The 24,115-nt window shown below is 42.7% G+C and overlaps 1 protein-coding gene across 4 annotated transcripts in view; it reads left to right on the top strand.

Moving 5' to 3' along the window:
* The window catches only part of SLC1A7 (solute carrier family 1 member 7), a 47,334-nt gene extending 27,804 nt beyond the window's left edge, over positions 1 to 19,530 (top strand). For all 4 annotated transcript variants that reach the window (XM_083448101.1, XM_083448102.1, XM_083448100.1 and 1 more), the window contains 6 exons: positions 2,218 to 2,317; positions 3,806 to 4,039; positions 5,748 to 5,942; positions 11,384 to 11,518; positions 14,811 to 14,910; positions 15,953 to 19,530. In XM_083448101.1, the coding sequence (XP_083304227.1) occupies positions 2,218 to 2,317; positions 3,806 to 4,039; positions 5,748 to 5,942; positions 11,384 to 11,518; positions 14,811 to 14,910; positions 15,953 to 16,189 (1,001 nt within the window). In that variant the 3' untranslated portion in view covers positions 16,190 to 19,530. The remainder of the gene's footprint in view (positions 1 to 2,217; positions 2,318 to 3,805; positions 4,040 to 5,747; positions 5,943 to 11,383; positions 11,519 to 14,810; positions 14,911 to 15,952) is intronic.
* Positions 19,531 to 24,115: the final 4,585 nt, after the last annotated feature.

Raw genomic sequence — 24,115 nt, 5'->3', positions numbered from 1 at the left:
GGAAAAAGTGCGTCCTATAGGGCGAAAAATACAGTATCTACTTGCACTTTGACGTGCTTTCGAACTGCTAGGTTGGCAGGAGCAGGGACCGAGCAACAGGAGCACACCCCATCGTGGGGATTTGAACTGCTGATCTTCTGATTGGCAAGTCCTAGACTCTGTGGTTTAACCCACAGCGCCACCCGCTCAGAGTAGACCTACTGAAATCAAGGAACATAAATTACTGATTTCAGTGGGTCTGCTCTGAGTATGATCATTTCCTCTCAGGATTGCTGTGACATTACGCCACAAGAGAGCTATTCTCTTTTTGGTAGCACCTCCTGTGTACCATGCTGAATGGCATGGGCAGTTAGCCAAGTACACAACGTCATAATGCCCTTTGGAGTGCTACATGTTCAGTCCTGGCTCCTTCAGGTGTTTAGTCATGATATTTGCCTTCTGTCAGAAAGTCACTTCAGCTTGAACCTGGGCATCTTATACTCTTTTAAAGGACTCACCCTGTAGAAGTAATGTAGACACTTTGGGTGGAATCCAACCTAGCACTAAACCTCTCATTCCATCCCCACAAGGATTTCTGCTTGCGCAACGGGATGTTCTCCGCATCTCCTTCCCTGTGAACCCCCTAAATTTGTTCTAGGGGTTACCCCAACCCCCTGGAACAGATTTGGGGAGGGTGTGGGTTGTGCGTGGAGGGAGGAGAAAGGTCTGTTGCACAAATGGAAACCCTAGCACTGGTGCAACATGGGCAATGAATTAAGTGTTTTGGATAGTTAAAGCAGACACATTATTGTTTATATAGTTTGTGATGCCTTTTTAACACATATTGCTACCAGCCACAACCCTTTGTAGCAGATGGACTGCTTATTGAAATGAATAAACAGGAGTGTCAAATCCCTCAAATTTAAATCCTACTATATGGAAACCCAGAAGTACATAATTATAATGATTTTACCTGTAGCAGTTCCTGGCCTTTGTCAAGTTCTTGTTTGTCTGTTCTGCTGTGTAGAAATTAGACATCTGGGATTTCATACATAGTTCCTTTATGTCTGCTAAGGTTGCCAAGCAAAAAAGGCAAGTGCAGTTAGGAATAGGATGCTGGCTTTTTTTCACCTAGTTTTCACCTAGAGTCTAGACTGAAACTTCCAAATACACTTTACAGCCACCACAAAGTTATAATTTTGTGTCTAATGGGTATTATGGGTCAATGTTATGCTCACAGTAGGTTTACTGTTAAGTCCAATGTAGGTTTACTCCTATGCAGAAATAAGTCCCACTGCAATCGTGTACATATTTACCTGGGAGTAAATCTCTTTGAACTCAGCATAACTTACCGCTGGATATACATGCATGAGATTCAGCAGTACTTTTCCTTTGGCCAGTACAATGAAGAAAAGCCTACATTCCATTCAGAATAATAGAGACTGGCTTATATTACTGCAGAAACCTCTGCCCTTTTTCAGGTTGAGGGGTGCACAGACTCATGGTCAATCCTCTGGGTGCCACATATCAAAGTAAGCATGGTAAAAAAACACAACTTTTGGCATCACAATATCAGGGTACCTATGGAGGAGTTAGTAGTTTTTTAAGATTATTTCTTTTCAACTGGTTAAAAAAAGGTTAGAAATTTTAAAAACATTTTTAAAATGTTGAGGGACACAACATATTTTGGTATTGTGGCATTGCAGTGGGAAACTTATAACAGCAGTCAAACACACACATATGGCAAATTTTCGGGGGTCTTGGGAGGGCACGGAAAACTTATTGTGGTACCATATATGGTTTGCAGCCCCCCATAAGTTAGACATCACTGCTCATATGTAACATTTCTGATTCTGTGAACTGAAAATCCTAATAAATGATAATTTTAAAAATATAGTAACTTAATTAATTCAAATCTGGAACAGTAGCATCAATTACTTAAATATAGAATTTTATGTTGGTATTAATATACTTATATAATAAATGTACTAGCATAGTATGAATGGAAGTGAAAATTAGACTCATAGGATATTGGGGGGGGGGGGTCAGAGTCTACAGTTGTCAAACAGAGTGCAGCAGTTCCTGCCCACGAATTTAGGTCCCAAATTTGAGTCCAGCAATTCACAATAGATAGAGAGATAGAGAGATATACACACTTAAGTTGTATATGCCAATGTGGCCTGTGATGTAAATCCATATGATGGTGAATAAAATGAAACAATATTTATCTATTTGCAGGAATAATGTTGGGGAGGATGGGCAACAGTGGCGTTCCCTTGGTTAGCTTTTGCCAGTGCTTAAATGAATCTGTCATGAAGATAGTGGCTGTTTCCGTATGGTAAGTAAATGCAGTGTTAGGAAAAAATAGAACTTGCAAGTGAAAGTTTAGCCCCCATCTGCAATATATAACTTTCAGTGGTTGGAGTCAGGCACAGATCAGCAATAAAACACCTGCTGTCAGTGAAGTTAACTTTTTATTCAAAGAAATTAAAACAGCTCAGGCCTAGTGATCACAGCAACTCTTCTCAGTAGGTATTGCCCCAATGAAGCAGTTGCAAGGACTGAAGGTCCTCGCCTTGCTGCTGCTCTCTAAGGCTCCTCCAGGGTCCTTCCCCGGCAACCTAAGGCTCCTTTCTTCTTGTGTCGCTTTCCTCTGCCCTCTTCATTCCTCTGCTGGTTCTGGGAGACCAGGGGGGAGGAGAGCTGGTAACAACAGGATGGAGAAACTCCCTGGCTTCTTCAACAGCCTGTCTCCACTCTGGACTGCTGTCTGCCACAGCCTCTTGCTGTGCACTAAACCCTGTTGCCTCCTCAGCTTCCAACACATCCTCCTCCCTCTTCTCCCTCTGACTACTCATTGTCTTCCCACCACCAATCCCTTGGCTCTGAGCCTTCTTCTGTTGGAGTTCACTTGGGGTTCCCTACCTCATTCCTCCCACCATTCATCTGCATCCAGCCAGTCCATGACAATAGCTAAAACAGTATCATACCACTTTAAACAGCCATGACTTCCCTCAAAGAATCTTGGGAACGGTGCTTTGTTAATGGTACTGAGAATTGTTAAGAGAGCACCTATTAACAGGAACTCAAGCGCTATGTTAGTATCGTGTGCCACAACCACTGTTCTATGGGCCAAACTACATGTGATATGGGAGACTCATGGTTCTAATTTTATTTTTTTTAACCACAGTGTGTTATTTGGGAACCACAAATTTAATTATAGCAGCAGCTGTTGGGCGTGCATCAATGGTGCTATTAATTAGGTAATTTTAGACTTTGGGTGTAACAATCTACTCCAGTGGGTGGGGCAAGTAGCTTTTTAGATGGTACTGTGTCTTACTTCATTTACCTCAAAATATGGCAAGATGCTTAACCTTTTAACTGGGGACAGTTTTTGTAGCAAAGTTCACCATTACCGTTGCTTTCTCACTCACAGGGAAAATCACCCACAGAGGCTATTAACACACACACGCTAGCATCACTGGAGAAAAATTAGTGGCTTAGGGACTCAACTTGGACTGCAAAAATGGCCTGTAGTGAAAGAAGGGTTCAGCATATACACCACATGATGATGCAAAATAAAATTTGCAATGCTCCCAAGGGTGCATTTCGGGTTAAAAAAACTAATCAGGAGACTAACTAATCACAACTCTCCTGTTTCGCATGCAGTTTGGCTCTAAAAACTTCTGGAACTGGCCAGAGGGGATATAGTAATAGATGGCCTGTGTCACAGAACTAGTTCTGCATACATATGCATAAGTTAAGTTCCTTCAGTTTTTGGGTGGAAGTGTTCTTTCACATTGAATATCACTGTTTCCTTCCCCAGGTATTTTCCATTTGGAATAGTGTTCCTTATTGCTGGTAAGATCTTGGAAATGGATGATCCATCGGCCATCGGGAAGAAGCTAGGCTTTTACGCTATTACTGTGGTTTGTGGCCTGGTGGTACATGGACTTTTTATTCTGCCAATGACATACTTCTTCATCACCAAGAAGAACCCCATTGTTTTCATCAGAGGGATTCTTCAAGCCTTGCTTATTGCTCTGGCCACCTCATCCAGGTACCATATAACGAATGAAACACTGGCGCAATTTTACCTTGCACTTCTTATTTACCTTGCACTCATGCTGCAGGGTCCCCAAATCCAAGTCTCCCAATCCCTGGATTCTAAACTGTGAGACAGTGACATGTCCAATCCATCTGACTACAGCACTGGCATTTTCTCCACCGGCCCCACCATCTCCCTGCCTTGCTCAGAGAATTTTCCTGGATCTGTCAGTGGCTTCAATACCCATAGCAATCCTTCTGGATTACTTGGATAGGGGACACTAATCTGCAGTGGGCTTCCTCAGTGGGCCACTTTGGTATGTAGCCAGGTTTGATCTGGAAATCTTCTGCCCATCCCATAGAAATTATCCTTTGTGGTGTCACTAGACAAACAGAAGCTCAAGAAGGGTCCTGGCAAGAAGCCCAATGTTGTACTTTGTGGCCGGTCCCTGCAATACTTCCCCACATTCCCATATCACAAGAGCTGCTCTACAGATTAACTTCATAATCCAAACTATAAATAGAGAGATCAGGGTCAAAGCAGGTGTCTCATACCAGCAGTCTTCTGCCGTTTGAGAAATAGTGCAGCAATGCAAATGGCCAGCGTATGTAGTCTTCTTATAAGAACATCCCAATACCCAGTTGGAGATAAAAGTCCTATTTGCATGGGGGGGGGGTGTTGTTATGTGGTGCTGATGATGCCCTGGTAGAGTTCCAAAGACAGTCATGAGAAGGGCAGTTGTGATAATGTAGGCATTTGCTTTGATTATATTGAGATGGATGACTGCTGGACCGGAGTACATTGTGGGCAAAATAATATGCACTCATTCTTCTTATTTTAAAAAAATCAGAGCTATGCTTTTTGTTTATTAGGGCAATATCTTTATTAGGGCAACCAAAACATCAAAAAATAGTGCTCAAGATTTTGAGTTCCCCAGAATTCTTTGTCAGCTTGAAGATAAAAAGACTACAAAAGGGGTGCGGAAAGACCAGTAATGGCTGATCATTCCATCTGTGCCTGCAGCTGCTAAGTCTTAAGAGGGAGCGTGGGAGACATTCGAGTTAGGTCATATCAGGCGCTTTGCAGGTTTGGGGTTGCACCCAGGCCTCCTGGAAAAGAGAAAACACATAATGGCTGATCCCCTATTTCTGCAGGTATGACAACAAGCTGCTACTCAATTCCGTCTCTGTGTTTTTAGGTAACATTAGAGAAGAACTAAGGCTCAGGTTTAAGCACCTCACAGAAGCTGATTATCTATATCCATTTCAGTCTGGCTTCTCATTTGGCATTAGGTCATCACAGCTCATATGATGGCAAAAGAAATCTTGAAAGACTTGTTCTCCCTGGTGCATTCAGAGAGTGACTACCTACAGCAAGGCTTCTTCAGCTAGTTATTTGAACTGCACAAAAAAATGCAAAATGAATGGAATGAAAGGCAATGAGAGGGAATGACAGTAGATAGGAAGCACAGCTGAATTTTGGGAATGGGGAGAAAGAACACCAACTTTTATTGCCATCTGTTGTTGGCCAACTCATCCTCCTGGGTGCAACCCCAAACCTGCAAAGCGCCTACAGTCAGTACTGACCCTGCCAGTAGGACTATAGTTTTTTACGGATGCATCTTGGCAGTGCCACCTGCAGGTTTGCGATAGCCCCCCTACTTCAGACCTTATAGTTTTGCTGACTTCACACTCTCTTTTTCTCCACATTGTCCTTACAGCTCAGCCACTCTGCCTATAACCTTCAAGTGCTTGTTAGAGAATAACCATGTGGACAGGAGGATTGCCCGATTTGTGCTCCCAGTGGGGGCAACAATCAATATGGATGGGACCGCCCTTTATGAAGCAGTAGCAGCTATTTTTATTGCTCAAGTAAACAATTATGAGCTGGACTTTGGGCAGATCATCACCATAAGGTAAAAAAACCAGTTTACAAAGGGGGTCCCATATTTAGCAAGCTTGACTTGCAGATATTTCCTGCAAATCTGCGTACTGTGCACACTGCTGATACATGATCCAAGCATCCTCATTCATAATTACATATGGGAAAGCGTAGAGTATATTTCCGTGAATTGGTTAGGAAGGCACAGTGCTTTATGGGAAGTGAAAGTTTGGATTGGATGCCCCATGATAAGCCTCTCTGTTAGCATTATGATGCTTTTATGGGATCAAATTCTAGAGCTGCACATTTACCCGGGAGTAATCCTCACTGAGGGGGATGCGGGTGGCGCTGTGGGTTAAACCACAGAGCCTAGGACTTGCCGATCAGAAGGTTGGCGGTTCGAATCCCCGCGACAGGGTGAGCTCCCGTTGCTCAGTCCCTGCTCCTGCCAACCTAGCAGTTTAAAAGCACGTCAAAGTGCAAGTAGATAAATAGGTACCGCTCCTGCGGAAAGGTAAACGGCGTTTCCGTGTGTTGCTCTGGTTTGCCAGAAGCAGCTTAGTCATGCTGGTCACGTGACCCGGAAGCTGTATGCCGGCTCCCTCAGCCAATAAAGTGAGATGAGCGCCGCAACCCCAGAGTCGATCACGGCTGGACCTGATGGTCAGGGGTCCCTTTACCTTTTACCTAATCCTCACTGAACACAATGAGACTTGCTTCTGGGTTAACATACAAAGGATAGCGCTTCAGACCAGAAAGAAATGTAGTAGGAAAATATACAATCTTTGATCGCCACCATAGGTATTCTCTGAAACTGCATGTAACTTCAGAGACTTGGAGATAGCTTCATTCATTTGCCCAGTTCTGTTACCCTGCCTGCCAGAAGACTCTGTGTGCTTTGAGCTCTGATCCTTGTAAACTATACCCAGCTTACATATGTCTTCTAAGCAGATTCCCAGTAGTGAATTTCTAAAATGAAAAAAGCTCAAGGATGAAATGAGCCTGTGAGCTAAAACATCGGATCTGGAAGCTCTTTCTCATAATTCCAGAAGTGTGTGGCTGCTTGTGGTCACAAAGTGGTTAGAGAAAGATGCTCTTCATGCTCCAAGACATACTATGATTTTCTTATTACTTTGCATGTGCCAGGGCTGAATCCTGGGAACCTGGTGAAGCCTAGCTTCATAGTTAAGCGCTGTAAATTTCACAAGCTCTTAATGGCAAACTGTGGAGTGTGTAATTTAAACACAGGATGTCTGGTGTTTGGGATGGGGATAAAACAGACAGGTTTCCAGTAAAGTAGTGGTAAATGAATTATCAGACCAAAAACAAAACAACTCACTACTGAATATTTAAATCCATGACTGTGTCATTTCTAGATCCTTCATAATTTTGTTCAGACTGAACCAAAGTATAATCAGCTTTATGTTAGACTGTGTTTTTATGTAGCTGTGATTTGCAATTTCAGTTCTTGTGCTCACTGGGATTATTGTTAATAGCCAAGCTATTGTTGGCTATTGTTAGATATTGTTAGATAGCCAAGATGGCGGCGCGCATAGACGCTGCGGCTTAGTGCTCTCCCTTAGCGTTTTGTTTTGTTTTTATTATTTTTACTTGGTCTGAGTATGTCTGGCCGGGCAAGAAAGATTTACAGCAGGCAGGAACTTCTGAAGGTCGGGTTACAGTGTGAACAAGCTGTAAGAGCTGATTATTTTCGCCCAGATAACGTTCCTGTGGGAGTAGCCAGGCCACCGGGCTCTCCATGGATTACTATGCCTCCAGGGAGGAGGCGAAGGCGGCGTAGAGACAGGAGGCAAAGGCGGGGTTGTCGGGCTGGCGTCCTGGTAAGATTGCAGAGGAGTCCATCTAAACCACCGCTCCCTAGCATATTTCTTGCTAATGTGAGATCTCTTGCCAACAAGATGGATGAATTGAGGCTGCAGGCAGCAAAGAACAGCCTTGTAAAAGATTGCTGCGTTTTATTTGTCATTGAGACATGGCTTCAACCGTCCATACCAGACACAGCTATTCAGTTGGAAGGCTGTGCGGTACATCGTCATGACCGAGGCATGGACTTCGGAAAAACCAAAGGAGGGGGGCTGTGTGTATATGTGAACAAATGCTGGTCCAATAATTCGAAGACTGTGGGCAGTCACTGTTCACCGGATTTGGAATATGTGGCTGTTAAATGTAGACCAGCCTATCTCCCTAGGGAGTTCACAGCTGTTATGTTAACTGGTGTGTACGTGCCACCAGATGCCAATGCCAACCTGGCTTCGGGATGCCTGCAGAGCCTTATCAGCAGCCAGCAAGACAAGTATCCTGAAGCTGTGCACATCATTGCGGGAGACTTCAACCATGTTGAACTTAAAACAGTGCTCCCAACGCTCTATCAGCATGTGAAATGTCCCACAAGAGGGGACAAGACACTGGATAAAGTTTATTCGAATGTAAATCACGGCTATAGGGCTTTACAGCTGCCACACTTGGGCCAGTCCGACCATATGTCTCTGTTCCTGGTACCAGCATATATCCCACTTAGGAAACGGGCTCCCACAATATTAAAATCTGTTAAAATCTGGCCTGAAGGTGCTATTCACCAGCTGCAGGACTGTTTTGAGAGAACCAATTGGGATATTTTCGATCATACAGACCTGGAGGAACACACGGCGGCAGTTCTGTGCTATATCAATCACTGCACAGACACTGTCACAGTAAATAAATCCATCCGGTTTTACCCCAATCAGAAACCCTGGATGAATAGAGAGGTCCAGTGCCTGTTGCGGGAAAGGAACAGGGCTTTTAGGTCGGGCGAGGTGCAGCTTTACAGTGTGGCAAGAGCAAACTTGAAGAGGGGTATTCGACGGGCAAAATTGGATTATAGGCTGAGGATTGAGGATAATTTAAGGAGCAACAACACAAGACAGATGTGGCAGGGGATTCAGCATATTACCAACTACAAACCTAACCTTGGTGCTGTCGACGGTGACCCTTTGCTGGCGGAGGAGCTTAACCTCTTCTTTGCTCGCTTCGAGAGGGAGCCACCTGAGACGCCGGTATTACAGCCACCAGCCCATGGGGGCCCCTCATTCACGGTAGAGGAGCATGAGGTGAGACAGGTATTGAGGATGGCGAATCCGAGGAAGGCGGCTGGACCTGATGGCATCACTGGAAAGGTGTTGAAGGGCTGTGCGGATCAGCTGGCGAGGGTCTTTACTAAGATCTTCAATAAGTCCTTACACCAGTCTATTGTCCCACCCTGCCTGAAGTCGTCAACTATTGTCCCTCTGCCTAAAAAATCCACAATCAGTAGTTTGAATGACTACAGACCAGTTGCACTGACTCCAATCATCATGAAGTGTTTTGAGAAACTGGTGCGCCGTCACATTATTTCCTGTCTTCCATCAACTTTTGACAACCACCAGTTTGCATACAAGGCAAATAGATCCACAGAAGACGCTATCACCACCACTCTCCATGCTGCTCTGTCCCATCTGGAGCAGCCGGGGAGTTATGTGAGGCTGCTGTTTGTGGATTTTAGCTCTGCTTTTAACACTATCCTCCCCCATAGACTGGTGTCCAAGCTAGAGGCGATTGGACTCTCCAACTCCACCTGTCTCTGGGTTTTGGATTTTTTGTCAGAACGTTCTCAGAGGGTTAGAGTAGGGTCACATATGTCCACAGCCCTTAGCCTTAACACCGGCTCACCACAGGGTTGTGTGCTGAGTCCCCTGCTCTATGCTCTCTATACGTATGACTGTACAGCCATCTATTCCAGCAACAAAATCATCAAGTTTGCTGATGACACTACGGTGGTAGGGCTCATTTCAGGAGGGGATGAGTCCGCCTATCGGGACGAGGTGGAGCGGCTCTGTGTTTGGTGTGGAGAGAACAATCTGGCTCTTAATACGGCTAAGACCAAGGAATTGGTGGTGGATTACAGAAAAAAAAAGGCGGACATTCAGCCCTTGTATATCAACGGGGAACGGGTGGAGAGGGTGGCGGAATTCAGGTTTTTGGGAGTAACTATCGATCAGGGCATGACTTGGAGCGCAAATACCACTGCTCTGGTGAAGAAGGCCCAGCAGAGAATTTATTTCCTCAGACTTTTGAAGAAGAACAATCTGAGTGAGAGACTGCTGGTGTCCTTCTACCGAGGCTCCATAGAGAGCATTCTTACATACTGTATTTGTGCTTGGTTCTCTAGTTGTACAGCTAGGGAGAGGAAGGTGCTCCAGAAGGTCATAACCACAGCCCAAAGGATTATTGGTCATCCTCTCCCATCTTTGGAAGAACTGTACGGTTCCCGTTGTCTTAGGAAAGCAAACAACATCCTGCAGGATTCATCTCACCCGGGACACAGTCTGTTTGCACTACTGCCTTCTGGCAGGAGATATAGAAACATCAAGTCAAGGACAAATAGACTGAAAAACAGTTTCTATCCAAGAGCTGTGGCCTTTTTGAATGCTGTAACTCGATAGTGTGACCTGGGAGTTTGATGGGTGTTGGTGTGGGTGTGGCTGGAATGTGGTTTGTTTGGTTGTTGTTGTTGTTTTGCTTTTGTTGTTTTTAAGGGATGGCATCCAATTTCGTTGCACTTGTGCAATGTTGCACTTGTGTAATGACAATAAAGAATCTATTCTATTCTATTCTATTCTTAAGAGCAGGGGGATTCCTGCCATTAATTTTATTGCAATTAATTGCTTTGTTCTATGCTAAATGTCATACTGCCCAGTGTGCAACCCAGCCAGACAAATGTGGGTCATGTCTGGCAGCAGCCAAGTATTAGTATGGCACAATACATGGTTGGTTGGTTGGTTGGTTGGTTGGTTGCATTCGAGCTTGATGGGTCACAAGTTGCACTAAGGTGTAATAAGGTGTGTAAGTTGTATTGAAAACAAGAAACTGGATGCAGACTCTGCAGAAACCTTCTGCTGATGTTATCCCACTGACTTTAACAGTGTCGCTTGAGAGAATTATTGGGGGCTTTACAGAAGGAGGCAGTCTTTCAAATTTTGGGGGCCTAAGTAATTTTGAGCTTTAAACACTAACATGAACACCTTGAATTAGACCTGGGAATGAACTGGCATCAACATGGCTGGCACGTTAATTGTATTCACACAATATCAAGTCCAGTTTGGCAGCTTCATGTGGTGGGACAGCGGCACAAAATTTCCCCATCAACTATTTCTTGTGAAGGAGGGCCCCAATCCAGCTTTAGTAGTGTGAAGCCTGTTGCATGAAATAACTCTGGTGGGCCCCAGATAGTGATGCGCATCACCATTCACATCAAAAAAACTCATCCAGCCTATTCAATGCACTTGTTCCAGCTCAGTTCAGATTGAAGCATATGAGAGTCACTTATAGGTGTGGATCAAATATAAGCATGGAGGAAAACTCTCTGTTGGTTCCAAATATGTGTTATTCCATGTTAGATCATTAATATCCTTCTCTCTCTCTCTCTCTCTTTCATAAAAGTATCACAGCAACTGCTGCCAGCATTGGTGCAGCTGGAATCCCGCAAGCTGGCCTTGTGACTATGGTTATCGTTCTTACATCAGTGGGGCTTCCTACAGATGATATCACTCTAATCATTGCAGTCGACTGGGCCTTGTAAGTAACTGGATGGTGTGTTTTATTAGACTTTTCTCTCATCTTCAAACCAAACTGAATGTGTTACTATTGAACAGCTGCATTCATAGCAACCTACAGCACACTGTGAGCTGAAAGGTGCAATAGAGGGTGGTGATGTCATGAAAGTCACAGAATTGCTTGGCTGAATCAAACCAAAGATCTGTAGTACAGGACACTATTGCCAACAGTGGCCAACTAGATGCCCATAGGATGCCCCATAAGCAAGGCATGGCAATCATCCTTTGATGAGACATACTGATTGTAAATTTGAAAATTAGGTCTAATAGATCATAGATTTTGTGATGGGGAGAGGGAAGGAGTTGGATCTGGATGGTGGGCTGATCCAAAACTCTGCCACCTTCTGTAGGTCACTTTGACGGGTGGGTGGGGCTGCTTACCTGTCAAACACATGACATCAGATGATTAAACTGAACCTGTGGCCTGCAAAGGAAGAATACTACACTCTTGATTCTTCATTTCTTTGTTTGTGACCCTGGCTTGAATTAAAAGAAGAATTCATATCGCGGCTACAAATATTCTTACTTGCAGCGTCAGCTTGAATTCAATCTACAGCTGCAAAGAGAGACATGGGAACGCACTCTGAGTATGCCACCTATTGTTGTTGTTAATAATAATAATAAATTTCTATAACACCCTTCATCCAAAGATCACAGGGCAGTTTACAACATAAAGCCGTTCTTCATTTTCAGCTGTAATTATGCAATTGTAGAAATTGGTGTCTTTTTCGGTTGCCTCACGGTGACAGGAAAAAGAGCCAAATTTAAAAAGTGAAATGCCTCTGGCATAGAACTGTGGCATTATGGGAAGCTAAAATGGCAGCTAGCAATGCTGCTGTTCACTGCCACTAGGGCTCATGGATGTGGGAGGGGATTCCCTGGGAGCACTTTGCTGAGGGCTGCCTTTACATCTTTTTTGGCTTACAGCTTTGACAGTGGGACAGGCTGTGACTGTGGGCAGATCTAAACATTGCAGTGGCAGATCCATGTTTTCACCCACATACACATATCTACTTAACAACATATTAAAACCTTTCTGGTTCAACCTAACCTCCATTAAGAAGAAAGAAAGAAAAAGAAAAAGAAAAAAAAGAAAAGAAAACCTGGACAATGCTGATCTTGGACCACCCTTTGCTTTTTTAAGCCAAACATCTGGATGTTCCTGGATTTCAGCTTTATGACCCACATCAATATATTAACCAATGTGATTGAGTTTTCAGATGTGCTTGTTTGCATTGGAAAAATAAGGAAATCACATGATGTGTTTCAGATTGAATGCAGCTCTGCCAAGATGAATTTGACTCGGCTTCAAATAATGTACTAAGAGTAGTTCCAGCTAATACACCTGCCCTTTCACCTCAATTTTGTATGTTCAAAGCAGCTTAAAAGCTGCATTTTACAAATGTTTCCCTTTCAGTTTTTGCTCTGTGAAAATGAAATGGGTTTTACCTTATGACTACAAAACAACCTACGTGCAAAGAAAATAAAGTGGAAAATATATCATTTTAAAACAAAAATATTACCAAGAGCTAATACACACAGTAATAGTAAATGCTAGTAATGGAGAGTTATGTAAACTGCAGTGCCATACATACTATATCTTCTCCCACTTCATTCCTTTAGCAACTCGAGGAACTGAACTGATCATTTGCAAAGAGCTTTCTTCCATTGCTCAGTCTACATCTGATGCCCTTCTACTTTCCCCTTCTCACCAGTGGAATCTGGTCCTTTAGGGCAAATGGAGCACTGCTCCGCCAACCTCAGTTTGCCATCAGCCAGCTCCCCAACCGCTGCTTCCTTCTTACCATCAATCCAACAGGTGGCTCTGGCTGTCAGCTTTCTCCTCCTTAGTCTCAGCTTTGCTTGTGCAGGACTCAGCAAGGAGACAAACCGAGAACTAGTAGTCTCTGCCCGTCATTGGTTATAACTGATATAGTTGGCATCCTTGCTTTTCACCCCACTGGTCCTAAAGCCACCACTGCCTCCCACCTTCCTTCTCCTCTCTGAGCTCTCCCCACCACCACGGACATTAAATTAGGGGCCACATTTCCTCATCCCTGTTTTAGCTCAACCAACACACTCCTGGCCCCTGAAAATGTCCGAGTGCGTTTTCTTTTCCAAGTGGAATCAGAATGTGTTCTACTCTCCATCTGGACATGCTTAATGGCCCCTCCTGCTTATGTCTTCTAAAAAAACACACACATACAAACACACCATACAAAGTACACTTTCCTTCCTTGTTCTCCTGTTTTTGTCTTTAAAACACATTCCAGTTTTATTTTTATATCCTTGGCTCAAGATTGCTTCCTTCATTATTCACAAAAGGTCCTTAATATTTCAGGACTGATAGAAGTTTTTTACAAACTCTTTAAAGCTGCTGCACGGGATTCCACACTTTACAGAATTAATTCCAGATCAACCCACTCAAGAGATTTCTGGTGCCATTTAAATAGAATCCAGAGACCAGAAGTGCAATGTCAGCTGGGGGAAGGAGGTTGATTTAGGGAAATCCGGAGTGAATTTAGCCACTCATCTACCACCCAAATGCTATTTTGCTCCATGTTTCTTGCTTTTGCATTCCACCATGCATGCCAATATTTAGAATGACAAAGAGGAGAGCAAACAAAATGTATAAGAGTTTTCGCTCCACTGAATTTACTTTTTTGATCCTTGGGGGGGAAAATACATGGGGGATTTAAATACAAAATGCAGGTGCAGAACAGTCATGGCGTAGAATCACAAGTTTGGAAGGCACAAAAATGTTTTTTGGGATGATATCCTTTTACTTTTTTTGGCATTCATGGGATGCTTCCAGACTGCCCCTATTTTTGAATGGTTTTAACAAACATACCAGAAAATTCTGGTTGATTGGAAGGTCTTGTGCAAGAAACCCACATCCCCCAAAGATTAGGCTTTTTGCAGTAAGGAAAGTGATGAGGGTATGCACTGGAATGTGTAGGATAACACTTGCTTTGACCCACTGTTGTCTAACCTCCCTGCAAGCAAATTGGGATGAATCTATCATAAGATCAGTTCAAGGTGCTTCCGTATTTGGTCTAATATGGTGATATATGAATTTACACTCAGTAGGTGCCTTTATTTCCTATTCATAACTGGTTGTTTTAGCATGGTATCAGATTATATTCATGGACTTTTATTTTGCATGGGAGTATAACAGAGAGAAGTCTAAATCTGTGAGCATTTGCATAACAAAAGGAAATGGTGTCCTTAATGCCCCCACTGTGTTTTGACAGAGACAGATTCCGAACAATGATCAACGTGCTGGGGGATGCTCTGGCTGCTGGAATCATGGCTCACATCTGCAGAAAAGAATTCACCAAGGATGGGTCTGAGGTGGGAGAAAATTTAGCAATGGAGTTATAGTGTTGCACTTCCAACCAAAACAATAATAAAAATGGAATGTAGTGGTAGGCACATTGTGTGGTGGATTATCACTGTTTGAGGGCTAAACTGTGTGTTTTAAATTATATTAATCCCGTGTTAACAGCCTTTCTTGCACTATACCACTTCAGACTGCAGATGAGGATGGCGCAAATACAGAAAGCTGTGTTACACCATAAGCCTGCAACTTTCGTGCATTTAACTTGTGCACATTCAGCTTTACTCACATGGCAAAACATAAATAAAAGGGGGCAGGGTTCCAGGGGGAAAGGCTTTGGCAGTCCCATGTGCCATTGACCCCAAAGTGCTTTGACCATGTTGGCTTTAGGCGCAATCCCTGGAACATAACCCCCACGTAACCTGCAGGTTTACTGTCTTGATTCAGACATTTGCTGGATCTAGCTTAGCACTGTCTACAATGACTAGCCAGGGCTCTCCAGAGTTTCAGATGGGAATCAATCAACTTGGAATTGAACCTGGGATATTCTGCATGCAAAGCAGATGCTTAACCACTGAAATATGACCCTTCCCCATGTGTTTAAATGATTCCCCTTAATTCAAAACTCTGTGCTTTTGGATAACTATATGTCAGGAAGAAGAGTTCTAGACTAGCCTGCTTTATAGTGTGCCTTTCAATGTGCAGGAAGTTATTGTTGTTTTAGTGTAGGGAACACCCGCACATGCACCACCCCCCTAATCTGAACTGGTACAATTCCAGAAGGGTCATAGATTTCTGAATTTTGTAGCTCCAATCTTGATTGTAGGGATTGTGAGTCCTGCCATTTTGAAACATGCCAATGCCCTATTGGCTTTTGACAGCTGTGTCCCTTGTGACCATAAATATATACGGTAATTCACAGCACACAAAAGTGAGTGTGGTTTAATTCCTCTCCAGCTTTTGAAGGCCCCAAGTTTCCATACAAGTTAACGATACCACATGCAATAGTTTACCATCTCTAAAATAGTAATGGGAATCTCCCTGTTCCATTCATAGGTGCCTTTGATCTGTGAAACAAAACCCATCAGTATCCACCAGATCATGGCTTACCAGAGAAATGGCTGTGTGAAGAACATGAATGAGCCTCGTGGACCTGAACCATCAAAGACATTCCAGCATCAAATACCTGTTCAAGTGGAGCAAGAAGAAAACCCGACAGAAACTCATACAGAGAAATCTAGCAGTAAGGACCACTGCACTATTGAAATCAATGAACTGGAGACAAATGTGTAACTGTTAATCTGGAGGTATTTGAAACCTAATGACTACCTCGCAGCTGGAATTGGGAGACAGCCTTTTGCCTTGAATGGGAAAACATGGAATGACTGCCATGTGCGAACTACGGCTGTGAGGCCAGCTGTGAACATCTGTGAAGAAGAAGAAAGAAGGCTTCAATGAGTGTGGAGGTTTTTCAGTAGCTTGGTTGGTTTTGGTACAAAGGAACTGATCAGTGGACAACTTTGGTTTACTCTAGGCAACCTTATGTGACTCTGCTTATGATGCTCTTTAAAAGAACTCTGACCCCTTTAAAATGATTCATAAGAGCTAACCGTCTCACTGTCCTCCTAATCATGAAGATAACGTCAATATTCACAATTCCTTTATTTCACTGAACAGCTTGAAAAGCCTCAAACAGTAAAACTTTTGCATTCAATTAACAGGGCAACAAATCAAAAAGACATTTATCTTAGCGAAAGGCCAAAGTAATAATATTTCCCTCTTGAAATGGGATGTCATTATTATAAACCTTACAAAATTAAATATGTTTGCACATGGCAACATCAGCTCATGGAGTCTTCCCTCTCCGCCAGAGATCATGATCTCTGCAAGGAGATCATAAGCATGTGCTTTCATTTTCAGCCAACTGCTGATTGCCATTATATGCAATCCCTGACAAACTGTGGTTAGGGTTTGCTATGGTTTACTGAAAGAACTCAACTTTAAACCATGGTTATTGATCCTGGCTTATTTCAATGAACAATAGGAATGCTAACCACAGTTCCTGGTTGGGACATAAAAACAAACCACAGTTAATTTAAAATGGAGGGGATGCTTCCCATCTCCTCCTTGTAGCATGCCAGAGGAGGAAAGAGAAGACTCATATGACTCATTTGTGTCATATGAAACAGTGGTTCATGTGAATCATGCCAGTAAGTTATTATGTAGCAAACTACTCTGAATTGCAATTTAACTCTCCATGCTATCCATTATTCTGTTGAAATATTAGTCTCTCTGTACTCAGGTTGACTCACTATTCTGTGAGAGGAATTCAGGCACTCTAGATTTGTGCAGTTAAAGTGGTTTAAAGGACCACTTCACATCAAATCCACTTTTTTAAAAGAATCAGACCCTTTGCAGTTCGGAAACTGACAGAAATGTATTGAAAAGTGAGGGACGAACAAATGACTAATGGGAAGGTGTATAAATATCGTGACAGCAAATCAGGATGAATGCAGGACTGATACTCATTGTTGTATAACTGCCCTGCAAATAAAACAGAATGAATACTCAATAAAGGCCAGTTATAATCTAACCTCTGCATAAGCTTTGTGCAAGCAAACTCAATAAACTGGTTTTCTAGAGGAGCCCTATGGCAATTTCACTGCATTTCAATAGCATTCTAGTAGTTCTGTATCACTGTTGGCTGTGATGGTAATGACTGAGTAAAAAAAAAGGGATCTGTGCAAATCAGGGATTCCCAAAATCCTTTTCTCTTTTATTTCTTTTGCAATACAGAGTGTTTGTTACTTGGCTAATCATTTTTTAAAGTTTTTCATGTGTATGTTGCCATGTATATTACCTTTTTGGAACTAATGAGACGGTTGTTTGTTTGTTTCTTTAACGAACCTGTTATTTGGAAGAGGGTCTCAAAGGTAGGCATTAAGCTAGTCTACAAATATCCCATCATGTTTGCCTTCCAAGTGCCAGATGCATGTGCTTCTCTTCTTCTTTTTCCTTCGTTTTTAAAAATCTTGTTCCATTCTATAACAGCATCCACAGCATCTAGACTGCAGCAGTCCAAACACACACACAAAACCTGGTGCTACAGAAGAGTACGTAACGTTCTCTTCTTTGTATAGACTGTATATATACCATGACGTTTATGGCCCAGATCGTTTGACTAATATAGAGCTTGTGGTCAGAGAGCAGACTAAACATAGGCTGGGATCCAGTGTACATGACTGGCACATTTTCATTGTAACGCTGTCCTCACTTCCATAGTAAATGTTCTTGTGAACTCCCATCCTTAAACTTGTTTTTCTGAATTAGTAACCATGCTACACACACACACACACGGCTAGACCTTCAGCTCCATTCCAACTATCCAGCCACACATTCCTGTGCTTCTAATAATGGGAATGGAAGTCAAAGCGGCTTGAAGGATGGGGGAAGACTGTGGCTGTTGAATAGGCTATGCCAATTTCTCAGTCTAATTGGCAGAAGGTTATTAGAGGCAGCCAAGACTCCCATAGTCTTGTTGCACAGAAGATGGGATTGATTCTACTCTGAGAGCTAGTGTGATGTAGGGATTGTATTCAAGTGACTTTTACTCAGAGTAGGCCCATTGAGATTAATGACCATATCTAACTTAATTTCAATGGGTTTCTTCCAAGTGAAAGTTAGGTGTCTACAACCCTAGGATTGTGACTGAGGAGAGTCGGGGTCAAATGCTTTCTAGCTAGGGTTGGGCCATTTGGTGTCACTCAGCCTAAAAAAATTCTTGAGATTAGAAAGGTGGGGAGGAACCAAGTGTGCCACCTAGAGCTCCTTAGAAAGGCAGAATAAAAATGTATTAGAAACCTAGCAGGTGACGTAGCTTTATTCTTGCCCCCTGCATGATGACAAGGTACATCTGCCAAAATTCTCCTCTGCAGAACCGTTAAAAGTGTGGGAACCCTTTTCTCTTCTGCCTCTGGACAGCAGATGTGGGATCAGCAGGTTCATCTGGTAGGCCATGACTTAGGGTCGGATTCTGAAGAAGAGGTGACTGAGTGATTGGAAAGCTGCCTGCTTCTGAGACTGGAAGCTATTCTCCTTTTCAGTGCCTGCTTTGGAGAAGAGAGGTCCTTCACAGAAGATTATTTCCCTAAACCCTTCTGTTCACTTTGAGCTGACTTCACAGTTGTTCCCTCCGCATCTGCTTTCGTTCTCTTTTCTTTCACTTCTCCTTCCTTTCTTTTAAAAAAACTTTCTCACGGATCACTCACTACGCTGGCGTTTTGCTGGTCTCCCACCCCTGCCTTATTCCTTCATTGGAGGGAGGGAGGAACTTTTATGTCACATCGTTTGATGAGAAATAGAGACGGGGCCTTTGGGGGAAGGAGGAAACGATGACACGATCTTTGCCACATCAGAGCCACCCCTAACATTTTTATATTGGTGGGAATTTGCTGTGGACCCTGGTTTCTTATTTTTATATATAGGTTGAGATACCTTAAGAATGGTTTCTTTATTTCTCGAATCCTTAAATTATAAAACAACTCTCCCTGTACAACCAGTATGACCAATTGTACCATATATTGATTACCAGTGTTTTCAGTGGGAAATGTTTTTAATAAACATACCATTGTGAAGAGGTTTGCCTATGTGCTACTTAAATGAGATGATTTTTCACCTTCAAACAGAGATTAATATTGTCAGATATCTGACAAGATGTTCTACAGCTCTTGAATTGGATATTTTGAATATAGCTTCAAATTTGCATTCTCAAACAGGATTTATTATTATTATTATTGGAAAATTTAAATTTGAATACTTTGGACATGTTGCCATCTCTGAATTGTCTTGATCTTTGCAAGGTTTGCATATGAAATCTAACAAGCTGTCAGATACTACATATAATTACATGTTAATGAAATGATGTCAGATTAATACCATTGCATCATAACTACCAAATATTGTTCAATATTAAAAGCTACTGTTTGCCAACAATCAAATACAGTTAAATGTTATATACCAAGTGGTTTTCAGAGTGTTTCTGGGGAACCTTGAGTTCCTCAGCGAGAAGATAACTAATGGGGGACAAAATAAATTTGTGTACATAACTACTAATTTTCCAGCGGCATGCACAGTTGTAAGAGAATGCTAGATGTATTCTAACACACATTCTCAGTTAACAGTGGACCGTAGTGAGGCCCAACAGTGGCCCAGGTGAACTGAGTGCGCTCTTGGACATGACCCAGATCATTCTAGAATATGCAAGAGCTTTTTTGGTTGATGCAGAGAAAGTTGCCTGAATTGTGAGATACCATTGTATAGGACAGCAGAGTCTTGTGGCACTTAAAGACTAAACTGTTTGACATAAGCTTTTGTGGACTGCAGAACACTTCATCAGATACATATTGAGCTGAAACTGTCCTTATACTAGTCATACTAGTAGCATTTATTATTTTATTATATCACTCTTATTAGTATGAAAACCAAAACGACTCCATTCTGCAAAAAAAGGGGGGGGGCTGTTTTGCTTATTCCTTTATGACATGGATTTGGTGCATGTCTCTCCAGAATTATAGAAGAAGAAGAAGAAGAGTTTGGATTTGATATCCCGCCTTTCACTCCCCTGCAGGAGTCTCAAAGCAGCTAACATTCTCCTTTCCCTTCCTCCATCACAACAAACACTCTGTGAGGTGAGTGGGGCTGGGAGACTTCAAAGAAGTGTGACTAGCCCAAGGTCACCCAGCAGCTGCATGTGGAGGAGCGGAGACGCAAACCTGGTTCCCCAGATTACGAGACTACCGCTCTTAACCACTACACCACACTGGCTCTCTAATTTCCCACAGTTTACTATTTAAGAGGTCTATAGTTAGAGTCCTGAAACATATGGCTGCCACAGAATTTGCTTCTATTCTCTATTTGTGCACGCCCAATAGAAACCATTTCAGTAGTGTGGAAGAGGGGGCCCAGTTAGGTAGGCAAACTGTGAATTCAGTCTCACATTAAAGCATATGGCTCGGGTCTCGTTTTCCTGCAATATATCACTGCAGCTGTTGATTATGTAAGTGGTATGTGTAGACACTTTGTACTGGTGAAAATGCTTCTCATATGTTCTCCAGGAGACAACAAACATGTGATCCCCGCAGGCTCAGAAGATAATATAAAGCAAACCATCTGCAAATCACAACTGCATTCTGTACGGGAAATACCATACCGCTCAATGGAAGGGAAATAGCTTTGAATTGGCAACGTTTGCTGCTGTTTCCTTCTGCCTTAAACCCCACCCCCAAACTGAAAAAGTAATTTACATTTTATATAAACAGGCTTGGAGAACGCAGAAAGGAAAAACAGGAGAGGGAAATACTACATGGAGAAAATAATAGAGGAAATCAGATCAATTAAATAGGCAATGTAACACTCCAAGAATTCATTATTAGGGAAACTTTAGGCTGGAGTTTCATTTGCCTTACAAGTGGAGCAATAAAAGTGAATTCGGCAGCAGCTTTCAATGCCTGTCTGAGAGATTTCCAATATTTCCTGCAGCAGACTAGGTGTTGCAAATTCTCTCTAGCCTCTCTCCAGTTAGATCGCATATGTAGCTGGGGGAAAGTGATGAGTGGACCCGCCCAAGTGTATGTGCATGATAGGAATTTGTTTCAATGCTATTTTTACTAATTTTCTTTAACTTTCTGGGAGCTGAGCTGCACCACTGACTCAAGATCCACATGTTGTGTCTTGATGTACTGAGAGCCTAAGAAACAATAGACATGATTCAGTTTACGAGATGAAAACTATGATTTAATACCCAGACACCCTCCTTCTTCATCCCAGAATTCCCTTTGCCTTTCTAATTCCATGTTAAGTCAAGGTATCCTAGCTGCACGCAGTTAAAACTCAGGCATTCTGGGATGCTGTCTAAGATCAATAAATGTATCTTCCACCAGTCAGTGACTACATCACAGTTTGCCTCCTTTGTTCTACAGCAGGGGAAGGTCAAAAGCAGGCCACCGTCAACTTAGTAGTGGACCACTGGCCAAATTCCAGTGGGTCACCTACTTTCTATGGGCTTCTGGGCTCCTTTCAAAGAATGCTGGGTGACTGTGTGGGCCCCAGCACTCAATATTCTTACGTAAGGGTGCAAACTCAGGATAACTTCACATACATTAGCTACTGATTAACTGTCAAGAGATCCTGAGTGTTCATTCTTGTTTTTTTAAAGTGGATGTGTTGGTGGACTGTACAGATTTTAGTTAAACAGAGAGAGGGAGAGAGGGAGAACATGCCACATATTGAAGCCACTCCTTCCCTGTTCTAGGAGTAGCTAGGCTGAGGCACAAAAAAGGGTTGTTATAGCTATTCCACAGATATTTCTTTCTCTGCTCTAATTTCAGGCAGGTCAAGGATGAGTGACAGGAAAAGTTCACTTCCTTCTCCTCTCATGTGGTTTTTAAGTGTTTCTGGCTGGTTGCTCATCTATTCCTGAGTGAACTAAAGGCGGCTCAAACTTAGAATTCTTGTTCCCAGTGACATTTTATGGGACAACAATGATCCCAATAATGATGCGGCATTATTTTGACCTACTAACCCAATACTTATAAAACCATGCTCCAGGGAACACCACTGTTCCTCAAAAGCTTAGCAAAGATTCATGACTGATAAAATTAGTACTGGTAGACAAGCTTGGCTAAAAGACAGCTCGCCTATCACTAGGCTACTAATCTTCCCCTGCAAGCTGCAGCTGTAGCAATCTCAAGTCACAAGGGGCTGGAATATGGAACCTGTGGGCCTCCAGAAGTTGTTGGACTACAACTCCCATCTTCTGTGACCACTGGTCATGTTGGCTGGGTCTGACTGGAATTGAAATGCAACAGCACCTGAAGGTCTACAGCTTCCCCATCTCTGATGTGAGCAATGATGAAGTCTCCCAGGCCTGACCTGTGCTGACTGTGCACCTGAGAACACGTCCCAGCATCTTCTACAAAGGAAAGTGGGTGTGGAGCAAGGCAAGCAAGAATGCAGAGAGTCTTCTTCAAAGATAAAAAGCCTGAAAAATTCCACATCGTGGTTCCCAGGAGGATAATCCTGTGTTAAAATTATATTTTATATGAACAGCTTTGCTTGTTAGTCCTTGCTTGTCTGCTTACAACGGTATGCTTAAAGAAAAAGAGAGGAGGAATAATTAATTGTCTTTGTAAGCCAATGCAAGATGAGACACGTTTATTTATTACTTTAATCAAAAGCTTCTAAGACACAGAGTTTTAGCCCAGCAGTGTCAAGAGACAGTAGAATCTATGCATCCAGGAGGAAAGCCCCACAAGTAGTAAAGGAACCCCCACTGAAAGTAACCTGTTCATCTAAGGTGTAAAGCTGAAGACTATGCTTATAAGTCCTCTCGCCACCACGGACTAAAAGAGCACAGTTCAACCAAATGAAGCTGACCCTCAGATTATACATCAACAGCACAAGCCTATGCATGTCTACTCAGAAGTAAGTCCCATCAAGTTGAGCGGACCGTACTCCCTGGTGTTTATAGGATTGCAGTCAAATGTGTTACACATACATTTACAGCATAGTACTAAGGAATCAAGCATTTAGAAGACATTATCGCAAACTATTTACAAAATGGTTGCCTAGAACGTAATCTAAATATTTAATTTCTTAAAAATAATATTTACTCGTTTTACACATGAGAAACACATAGGTGAAGCATTTCTTGTGTGCAAAGGACAGTGAACCTATTGCAGAGATTTCAAAACCAATGAAAAGCAAAAGTGAGCCAATTTAACCACAGAATACAGGTCATCACAACACGGCATAGCTTCAAGGAATTAAGCCCCTGAAAAATATTTACTTGCTGTACGCACACACAAACCCTTTCATACCAACAGACAAACACCCTCTCTCATAAAACCATTTGCACACACAGAGAGACACACAAACCTGCCTAATACACTAGCATGCATGATTGCTAGCATCTGGCATGATTGCAAGGGAGGCGAGGACTGCTCAGAGGAGAGAACTATTGGGCTAGTGGTAGCAGTAAGTCAGGTGGCTGGCTCCAGGGAGCATAGGAAGCCAACTAGCCAGCCTAGTACATTGTGATGTCTGCCTTCTACCCAATGTACTCTTCCATAGCTGATAAGCACTGAAGCTAAGAATGAGGAGGAAAACAGAGGCCTAGATTCATACCAGAAGCAAGGTTACTATGGCACCACAGAGGACTCA

The sequence above is a fragment of the Podarcis tiliguerta genome (assembly GCF_965153285.1).
Source record: "Podarcis tiliguerta genome assembly, chromosome: 6".
In the NCBI taxonomy this organism is placed as follows: domain Eukaryota; kingdom Metazoa; phylum Chordata; class Lepidosauria; order Squamata; family Lacertidae; genus Podarcis; species Podarcis tiliguerta.
Note: the sequence above shows the minus strand (reverse complement) of the source record. Positions and strands in the feature narration are given on the sequence as shown.